Below are 10,672 nucleotides of genomic sequence, written 5' to 3' on the forward strand. Positions count from 1 at the left end.
TTTTTTGCGGGGGAGCCAATCTTTTTCTTAAAGCAACAGAGACACACAGAGTCGCATATCTACCCAAATTGCATAATACCCTTTTTTTTTGCGGCAACATAATACCTCTTTTCTATGGTAACTAGAACAGTGCTCGTGCGTTGCAACGGGAAATAAAGATTCTAGTACAGTAGCTTGTGATTTACCTGTTAATAATAATGCGCTTGTGTAAATAAATGTTCATCAAATTCTACCCGTGAATTACCTTATATTTTGATTAGAAATTTGATAAGTAAATTAAAGTGAAATTGGTTCAAGAGATAAGTGAATTAAGGTGATTGATTATCATATACAAGAAAGGTTGGACGAAGGGTGGTGGGAAAAAAGATGAAATTGGAACCTTCTTTTTAAGTAAGTATATAGAGATACATGTATTTGTACATTCTCGTGTAGTGAACATGTACTTCGTGGTAGCATTGCTTCTTTTTTTTTCGAGTAACTCGTGGTAGCATTGCTATACTTCACCATGTAACTTGTGGTGCAAGTGTGTGCGCACGTGCTGTTTCGTATTTTTATTAGTAAAAATGCCTATGCGGTTGCAACGGAAAAACAAATACTACACTTTCTTAACTCAATAATCATTACTCGAGGCCCCAATAAGTTCACATCTCTTATTTCAACACAGGGCGTCTCATTCGTGTTGTCACTTATTCTCCTTCTCACCCTCAGTGACGGTGGCCTCAGTGCTCACACAAACACAACCCTGCCGCGTCTCTTTACAAGATGAGAAATCCGTTTTTTTTTCTTTTTGTGAGGTGTGCCAAATCACCCACCACGCAGATAGCCGGAAATCGCACGGCCTTGCTCGTCATGGTTCGCCACGCCAGCTCCCGCGGGCCACGAACCTTTGTCAGAGCTTTCTTGTTTCTCGCCATCTCATGTGCCCTTTGCCGTTCAACTGGCCTCCTCCGTGCCGGACCATAAACAGTGTCGTCCAGTATCAGCTTCGCAAAAACTGCAGTGGACTTGTATGTAGACGCCTCACTACTCATGCACCAAATTACTGGTGCACTGGCGCACGGCCGTACGCAATAACAGCACAGCGGTCACTTGCCTTTCGCCACCACCTGTTCAACTTGGGTAGGCACCCCATAATGGACTGCGCCAAATGATGATATACTTTGTCTGGCCTTCAAGTGTTGCACCATACTTTGCTATTGCCCTATTCTCCTGTGAGAACTACCCCATCTTGCTTTGCAGTTGCAGCACCGGATCATAAGGATTCTCTTCACCGTGAAAATCCCTGATTTCTTCAGATGCCATGCTGCTGTATCTTCCACAGTTCCACCTGTGGATGCGGCAATTCTGTTGTCAGGATCTGTTCAGTGTCAGCATGACGGAAGACACATGGTTCACATGTGTACATCAATCTCATTCAGCAGGTCCAAAACTCACTTAGGCTAGCATCTTCCTTCTTCCCCTTGGCGTAACTATTTTCAGTGATGACTCAACAATATCTCGGTTATCTTGCCAATTCTGGTATATTCTCCCACGCCAGCCCTCCATAATATCTTCACGCTACACCTAGGGATTTTCTCCCAAGTCAAATATGTACATAAATCAAACTCTATAGTAAGAGAAGGCTTTAGTAACATAAGTGCTCTTTGTATGAACAAAGACAGTTCCCTGTTTTAGACAAGGGTCTAGTCATCCATATGGAAATGGACAAAAGTACTTCATAATAGGGAGAAAACCATCTGATCTTGGTGAGATCAGACCGTGGGAAAGAAGTCATATTGGTGAGATCAGACCGTGGGACTTCTTTGCCCAAGTTGAATATGTACTTATGCTGAGAAGTGAGAATAACGGTATCAAATGCCAATTGGGGTAAACAATATCACATTGTGCCAACCATAATTACCTAGAACATTTCACTAATACACTCAAGTCAACCATCGCACGTGCCAGCAGAAAAGTCGTGCAGCAGAAGTCTGTAACTGGCTTCGAGATTATAACTTGATTGTGAGACCATTCCATTATCCAATAAGAGGCAAACGAATTTCAACCAGAGTTGCGTCTTCATGGTAATAACAAGCATCAGTACGCATATTAAATTACTGTGAACAGATCATTGGATACATGTCCAGGAAATGATGACTTAGCAACCAACAAAAATTCACGCGGCTTTCAAGCTGATGACACCAATTGAATTGAGCGCCTCGAAAGCCTTTTTCGCCCAGTAAGAGCATGGTTAATAGTATTGCCAACAACCGGCTATATGAAGTTGACATGTTACATATAGTCAACCTAATAGCCAGCATGTATAGTAGCTACTCCCTCCGTTCCGATTTACTCGTCGTGGTTTTAGTTCAAATTCTTGACATGCTAAGTAGTATTACCTCTGTCCTAAAATTCTTGTCTTAGATTTGTTAAGTTACGGATGTATCTAACACTAAAGCGTGTCTTCATACATCCGTATTTAGACAAATATAAGACAAGAATTTTGGGACGAAGGGAGTACTACTTTATTAATGCATGGCCCACCGTACACTCTCGCAATGTTTCTTGGAGTCCATGTTGCAGCCGGCTGTTAATCTACAGCCCGCTTTCCTTCTCTCCTCTTCTCTCTCATCCAACTCAGCACAAATATAATTGTTTAGTCCTTATAGCCTGCTGACTGTACCTTATTATACTTGCTCTAATTCGTAAGTTAGAAGTAATGCCGCATACACACTCAATGAATGTGTTATTGTCATTAAAAAACTGCACTTTGATTGTTTAACTACCTCTCAGAAGAGTCTATTTAACTGCACGCAACAAATGCAAGTCTGCAAACCTCTGGCTCAGCGGATGGAGATCACAAGTAGAGTCATCATGTTCCTCTTGCTGCCAATCAACCTTGCTGTCGCCCAAAATACTTCTAGAGAAGACGCAAAGGAACTCCATGTTGGGGTTATCCTTGACTTGGGGTCCATTGTTGGCAAAATGGCACGGACCAGCATTTCACTAGCTATGGAGGACTTCTATGCTGTTCATCAGAACTATAGCACCAAGCTAGTCCTACACACCAGAGATTCCATGAGAGATGATGTCCGAGCTGCATCTCAAGGTAAATGTCCTGAACTCTTTTCATCTGTTCACTGTATTGGCTTATTCTGCTGTACAGCTGAAATAGACTAGTTGAGCACTCTGTTCCTCAACTATGCATCTTAGGAACTAAGCCTAGCTCAGTTGGATACCTGGGTTGGCCAATGTAAAATTAAGTGGTGATGGTGAACCGACTTGAAGAAGAGCTCTAACACAAGAACAATGTTTGTATTACTACGACGTGAAACTTACCATGACACACACTGAAAATCAAAGAAATTGTCAATTTTACCAACTCGGTAAAGGTTGCTAAAACTGGTATTCAGAATTTAGGTCTCTAGTGTCAACTTGTTAGTGCGTAGAGAGGCGAAGATGACTCATTTCGTGACAAATGCATTTACGAAACTGAGCATCACATAATATTACTGTGTAACAGCAATTACCATTTTTCACACAATATTATTCCTAAGATAACAGAGGAGAAATTATTGCGCTCTCTTCACCAAGGGGAATTCCATCAGCCACAAGTGCCAATTTTGCTGCTGAAGTAATTAATGGGCACATTGTTGCATGCTCCAACTTGCAACAGTAAGGTGTAAAACTCTAGCTCAATTCCTATAGGTTTCCAAAAATGGAAATGATTATTGAACTACAGTGAAAACAGATAGCACATTGTAAAAATGAGATTTCTGACATATAGACTTGAAGAATTCTAATAATACAGCTGATACTAGCAATAGTAGTGTCTACCAAGAAAAGAAAGTGAACAAGTAGCATAAATGTAGAAACTAGGGAAAGCGTGAATACCTGCAAACTAGAGAAACAGTACATAGCAGCTCATATAAATGATATAATGGCTTGGACAAAAAAAAGCAAGAACATCTATCCATGCTTAAGTTGCATTATTGCTTGCACTTGCAGTACTATTCTGTAATACAAAGCAGGATCTGTTTCACAATATTATCATTTCATGAGATCACAGACAGTGAAAAAAAATTTATTCTATGAACCAAGAAACAATATTTTGGAGCCATCAAGAGGAAGCAATACAAATAGAAGTATGAGCGAGATAAATTACCTTATTTGGAACCAATCATCTATTAATGTCACTGTCACCTATTCTCTTCTAAATACTGTTAATATATGCAAGTGGCAACATTTCTGGAGACACAGCACTCCAGCGTGTGAATTGCAGCTGTAATTATAATTAGATGAGTGCAACTTGGAATTCACCTTGTGTTGTTACATTACCATGAACATCAAATTACCACATTCCATATCAAACAACCGTATCCAATTGTTTGCAATTTATGCATATTATGATTTTAATTTTATCAAGGATTTTCAACTGAAGTGTCTTCATATGCAATTCTACAGTTATTAGCCTGTTGGAAAATTACAATGTGGAAGCCATCATTGGCCCTCAGAGATCTTCGCAAGCCATATTTATCTCGAAACTGGGAAATAAAGGTCATGTCCCGGTCATATCCTTCACGGCAACAAACCCAGCTCTAGCGTCTGGAAGTCTTCCATATTTTGTGCGTGCAACACTGAGTGACTCAGCACAGGTTAATTGCATTGCCTCCATAGTTAAAGCCTATGGGTGGAGAAAGGTGGTGACTGTATATGAAGACACCGACTATGGGAGAGGCATTATACGATACCTAGTTGATGTCCTACAAGAAGTTGATGCTCGTGTTCCCTACCAAAGCATGATCCCTCTGACAGCAACTAATGAACAGATTACCCTAGAACTCTATAAGTTGATGGCAATGCAAACAACGGTCTTTGTTGTGCATATGTCATTTACCTTAGCCTCGCTTGTCTTCATCAAGGCAAAAGAAGTAGGGATGATGAACAAAGGATATGCATGGATCCTGACAGATGGAGTAACCAATCTCATAGAATCACTAAATCCTTCTGTCCTAGAATCACTGAATGGTGCCATAGGTGTTCAAGTTTATGTTCCCAAATCAAAGGATCTCGATGACTTCACCATGAGATGGAATATGAGGTTCCAAATTGACAACCCAACTAATATACCATCAAAATTAAGCATCTTTGGACTGTGGAGCTATGATACAATCTGGGCAGTAGCACAGGCTGCAGAAAAAGTTGGACTTACAAATGCCACATTTAGAAAACCAGGTGTCACAAGAAACTCAACAAGCTTGGAAACCTTGGAAACGTCTAGTAATGGTCCAGAACTATTACAAGCAATCCTGCAGAACAGATTTAAAGGCCTTGGTGGCAATTTTGACCTTTCAGATAGGCAGCTGCAAATTTCAACATTTCGAATAATAAACGTGGTAGGAAAAGGATGGAGGGAAATTGGATTCTGGACTGCACAAAATGGAATCTCACAACAATTAAATAAAACCACACCTGCAACAACATTTCCGGGTTCAGCGTGGGATCTTCATCCTGTGATCTGGCCAGGAGAGTCCATAGAGGTACCCCGGGGTTATGAAATTCCTGTAAGCGGGAAGAAACTTCGAGTTGGTGTGTGCACAAGTGGATATCCGGAATTTATGAAGGTCGGAAAGGATCATATAACAGGTGCAACTAAAGCAAGTGGTTTCTCAGTTGACGTATTTGAAGAGACGGTTAAGAGACTTCCTTATGCACTCCCTTACGAATATGTAATATTTAGTACTACGGATGATTCAAGTAGCGAAGATTACAATGATTTTGTCTACCAAGTATATCTTAAGGTATGAAAAAAAATCAAGACCTCTGTATTCCCACATGATTTATTTTAATTTGTAAATAGTTGAGGCCTTGAAGCATTAAAGCAAACTTTCACACATGTTTTAACATCGTTAGAAGCAAGATACAGAATATTTCTATTAGATGACAAAGGATGCTGTAGATAACCCTAAAGATATTACATGTCGTACTTTACAACCATTGTCATTCTTCTTCTCTACTTTTGAGGAGACTGGTCATATAAGCTAGTCCTGTTATCTATTTTCAGTAGTTTTCACAACAAACCACCTAACCATGTCACATGATTTTTCGGTGTTTAACCAGTTACATGGTAATAAACTTTACACGCCGACAGAAACCCCTGATTGGTGAGAGAAGATAGTATAGACAATTATTTTACATGTCAACAACATATGAAGCAAGTGCAACCATCAATAAGTATTTGAGTGCTACCCTTACTTAATTAAAAAAGGGCAACCTGGTGCATGTAGCTCCCGCTTGCGCAGGGTCCAGGGAAGGGTCCGACCACTTTGGGTCTATAGTACGCAGCCTTTCCCTACATTTCTGTAAGAGGCTGTTTCCAGGACTTGAACCCATGACCTCATGGTCACAAGGCAGCAGCTTTACCACTGCGCCAAGGCTCCCCTATATTCCAAATAGCACAACTACTCCTCTAGCATTCTCAGTAAAAGGAGATTTGAGTCAGAAACTATTTTCTATGTCCTCAGCTAACTTCTTTTTTTGCCCATGCAGATATTTGATATAGTAATTGGAGATATAACAATAAGGTATAATCGAACTTTCTATGTCGACTTCACTCTGCCATACACAGAAACAGGAATAGCAATGGTTGTTCCAGTAAGGGATAGCATAAACAAGAACACATGGATTTTCTTGAAGCCACTAGCACCTGGCATGTGGTTTGGAAGCGCTGTATTCTTTATCTACACAGGTGTGGTCGTATTAATATTGGAATTTCTAGGCAACAACGAGAATATTCGTGGGACAATTCCCAGACAGCTGGGGATTATGATCTTTTTCTCCATATTTGAAGGGAGTTGAGTACACTTACCATGATCTATCCATTTTGCATAAAATACAATATTTAGCATCAGGCTGAGAGGCCTGAATGGGAAGACAATTATATAATCCTGAAGCAACAATGCTACACAATTATCGACAAAAAGACAATATGTCAATACATATGAATATATGATATTTCTAAAACACATCTGGGTAATTTTGCATTTCTAAATGGTAGCTTCATCGCTACATAATACTAAATATTTAATATGAACTAAGCAGAGCAGAATAAAATAATTATCATATTCTGTATGATGTTACAAAATTGTATTGCACTATAATTGACTGGACTCAAGATGGCAAAAGAAACTAATTTATTTTATCATGTATTTTGCAGAAGAGCTTGTGCAACGCTTTCTATCCCGGATAGTTTTGATCGTTTGGCTAGTTTTTCTCATGGTACTTACATCAAGTTACACTGCGAGCTTGACATCAATGCTAACTGTGCAGCAGCTTCAGCCAACAGTAACAGATGTGCATGAACTCCTAAAAAGTGGAGAATGCGTAGGACATCACCGTGGCTCTTACGTCAAGGGACTTTTAGAAGAACTCGGTTTTGACAGGTCAAAGATCAAGTCGTATGATTCCCCTGATGATTTTCACAAAGCACTTTCCCTAGGAAGCAACAATGGTGGTATCGCTGCTCTTGTCCATGAGGTTCCATACATTAAACTATTTCTGGCAAACCACTGCAAAGGGTACACAATGGTGGGACCAATCTATGAGGCTGCAGGTTTTGGATATGTAAGTTTAATAACTACCTTAGATATGCTTCTTTTGCCCAATATTCCTAAAGAGAAAGTATCTATCAGTTAATCAATTGGTTCTCACCAAAAAAAAAAAGTGTCAGCTAGTAATCACGTTAAATACATTTGAACATCCTATAATTATCTTGGTCTAATATAACCTACTCAATTGTTGTGCCTACTGCCTACTAACAATCATGTTTAGAGGTTAAGGCCAGACGGATCACTGAATAGTTTTACTATCATTTATACTAAGTTCAGATACGCTTAGAGAGTTATACTTTTACTTGAATCATACAAGACATGATGCAGTGTTGTCTCACTTGTCACTTGTCTGTTGGTGTAAATGGGTCCATAAAATGGTCACGTTTCTTGAACAGGCATTAGCAAAGGGAAATCCCCTACTTGGCGACATCTCAAAGGCAATTCTCAACGTAACAGGGGGTGATACTATGATTCAACTTGAGAAAAAGTGGATTGGAGATCAAAACAATTGCCAGAATGCAGGCCCTCTCACTGGTTCAAGCACACTCACCTTTGCAAATTTCAGGGGATTATTCATCCTTACTGGAGTTGCTTCAACTTCTTCCCTTTTGATAGCATTTATAATCCATTTCTACAAAAAGAGGCACAACTTAACAAAGATGCCAGATCATAAGGATCAACCAGAAGAAAGTGGAACTAACGATAAAAACAGTGAGCCCCAAGAAGGAAGTCAAGGAGGGACAGTTGAACAAAATGAACAACGAGCAGGCAGAGAGGAAAATGGCCAACTAGAAGAGCAAGCCAGTTTAGAACTGGTATCTGACACAAATTCACAGACAAGCATCGGTATGCCCAAGCAGCCAAACAATGGGTCAATTGTCATCTTCAGGGGTGAAAGAACTACTGGCCTGCAAGTGGAACTTGTCTGAAGTGCAGTTTATTTTTAGCTCCAATATTCTGTCGGTGAGCGCAGCTAACATGCCCAATTGCACGACACCTATGATTGGGGGCAGCCTGGTGCACGTAGTTCCCGCTTGCGCAGGGTCCAGGGAAGGGTCCCACTTTGGGTATATTGTACGTAGCCTTTCCCTACATTTCTGCAAGAGGCTGTTTCCAGGACTCAAACCCATGACCTCATGGTCACAAGGCAACAGCTTTTACACCTATGATTCTGTAATTTTATCAAATTATGTATGTAACTAGCAAATGTTTTAAATATGCGTATCTATTTGACAGAATAAGCAGAAACCTGAGAGTCTGCTGCTTTGTATCTAGTACACAAGTGATGGGCGACGTCATTTATTGATTGAGATGCTGAATGATAGCATCCATCCTAGCTGAAGCAGTAACCAAGTAGCACTCATATTTTTTGCTCAAAAAAAAGTAGCACCCATATCGGGAAAAAAAACTATTGATGCATCGTTTCTTACAGGAACAACACCGAGAATGATGATGCCCAGGTTTGTCCTTGCGCAGGGGTCCTTCATCTCCTAACTGGATTAGGCCAACGTGGAGACCTAGTTACCGAGAACCCCATCATGCCATCAGTCCAGGTACTCTCGCCCTCCACCAAAACAAAAGAATTAACTAGTTCAGTTCAGCCCATATCCACAATAACATTCAGAACAAGAACATTTTGATTAAGAACTAGAACCAACTAGAGGCCACAAACAAATCACATCATTGATTTTACCTTGGACCTAGCAGGGCTTTGCCACATTTTATAAGATCAGTGTTCAGATGCAACACGTAGAGGATCCAACAATGCGAGTAATTAGTGAGTCCCTCTAGCGCTTCAGTTTGGACACAGGCAGGGTGAAGAAGTACTGTCGCTCTGGCCAGAGGTACCACCAAAGGCTGTCTCGGTGTGCCATTCACCAAAACCCCCATCTTGCCCCCTTTCAATCTAGGCACTCTCACCTTCCACCAAAACAGACGGATTCACTAGTTCAGCCCCATATCCACGATAACATTCAGAACAACAACTATCTGATTAAGAACTAGAACCAGCTAAGGGTCAAGAACAAATCACACCTTTACTTTTAGCTTGGATCTAGCAGGGTCTTTCCACATTTTATCAAGATCAGTGTTCAGATGGAAAACATAGAGGATCCAACAATGCGAGTAACTAGCAAGTCCCTCTAGCGCTTCGGCCGCAACACGGGCAGGATTAAGCACCACTGTCGCTCTGGCCAGAGGCACCACCAAAGGCTGTCTCGGCGTACCATTCCTGCAGAAACAAACACCCATACACATAACACCAGACGCCTTCACGCATACATTACCAACTCCGAGTAATCAAGCTCATTGAGTGACAGAACAGCACCTAGTAGAGAAGCAGGACTGCACGGTGCCGATCGGCGCCGTCGGGTACGACGCCGGGGCCTTGGCCGGCTTCCCCTTATCCGGGCTCGTCCCCTGCTCGCTCAGGGCCCTCCGCAGTGACTGCCAGAATCGAAGCGAAGCAATACGAGTTAAATGCGCAAAGTTGGACCTGCGGAGCTTCGTGGGGGACCGACCTGCTGAGCCCGAACCCTGCCGCGGCGCTCTGCGGCGGCCTTCTCCACGGCGTCGGCCAGGGAGTCCTCTAGCTCCCGCACCCGCGCGCTCAAGCGGTCGCACCTGCGTCTGTAGAGCAGGCCTGCAGCAGAGAGTAGGTGCGCCGGTGAGGAAGGAGAGGCAAGTGTTTGACACTTGGATCCACGAGGTTAGGGGAAAGAGGGAGTACCTGCGAGGACGGCGGCCGCCGCCGCCGCGGCGAGGGCGGCGAAGCTCTGCAAACGCGCCATGTCGCGGTGTTTTTTTTTTTTGAGAAATCGCGGTGTTTTTTTTGTTGCCGAGGACCCAGAGGCCGGTGAAGACAGTGGGAGTAGCGGCCCAGACCCGAGGAAGGAGGAGTTGGGCCGAACTTACCACAACAGTGTGTTCTCTAGCCAATCTTTTTTTTTTTGCGGGGGAGCCAATCTCTTTTTTAAAGCAACAGAGTCGCATATCTACCCAAATTGCATAATACCCCTTTTTTTTGCGGCAACGTAATACCCCTTTTTTCATGGTAACTAGAACAATGCTCGTGCATTGCAACG

The 10,672-nt window shown here is 42.0% G+C and overlaps 2 protein-coding genes across 20 annotated transcripts; one reads left to right on the forward strand and one right to left on the reverse strand.

Annotated features, from left to right (window-relative positions):
• Window positions 1–596: 596 nt before the first annotated feature.
• On the reverse strand, window positions 597–10,419 carry LOC123112051 (uncharacterized). 19 transcript variants are annotated; one of them, XM_044532962.1, is made up of 11 exons: window positions 10,318–10,415; window positions 10,109–10,230; window positions 9,916–10,034; window positions 9,624–9,819; window positions 9,283–9,509; window positions 9,020–9,153; window positions 8,140–8,220; window positions 6,848–6,940; window positions 5,452–5,541; window positions 1,435–5,288; window positions 597–1,327 (listed from the first exon to the last, which is right to left on the reverse strand). In XM_044532962.1, the coding sequence occupies exons 1-6, from the start codon at window positions 10,376–10,378 to the stop codon at window positions 9,126–9,128; spliced, it is 753 nt and encodes a 250-aa protein (XP_044388897.1). In that variant the 5' UTR covers window positions 10,379–10,415; the 3' UTR covers window positions 597–1,327; window positions 1,435–5,288; window positions 5,452–5,541; window positions 6,848–6,940; window positions 8,140–8,220; window positions 9,020–9,125. The 19 variants fall into 19 exon arrangements, with proteins under 19 accessions (XP_044388897.1, XP_044388895.1, XP_044388906.1 ...); XM_044532960.1 differs by having other exon boundaries at window positions 1,435–5,342; XM_044532971.1 differs by lacking the exon at window positions 6,848–6,940.
• Window positions 2,830–8,518, forward strand: LOC123112053 (glutamate receptor 2.8). The gene is made up of 5 exons (XM_044532974.1): window positions 2,830–3,088; window positions 4,444–5,780; window positions 6,529–6,727; window positions 7,196–7,602; window positions 7,985–8,518. The coding sequence occupies exons 1-5, from the start codon at window positions 2,830–2,832 to the stop codon at window positions 8,516–8,518; spliced, it is 2,736 nt and encodes a 911-aa protein (XP_044388909.1).
• Window positions 10,420–10,672: the final 253 nt, after the last annotated feature.

Source organism: Triticum aestivum, chromosome 5B (genome assembly GCF_018294505.1).
Source record: "Triticum aestivum cultivar Chinese Spring chromosome 5B, IWGSC CS RefSeq v2.1, whole genome shotgun sequence".
Lineage (NCBI taxonomy): Eukaryota > Viridiplantae > Streptophyta > Magnoliopsida > Poales > Poaceae > Triticum > Triticum aestivum.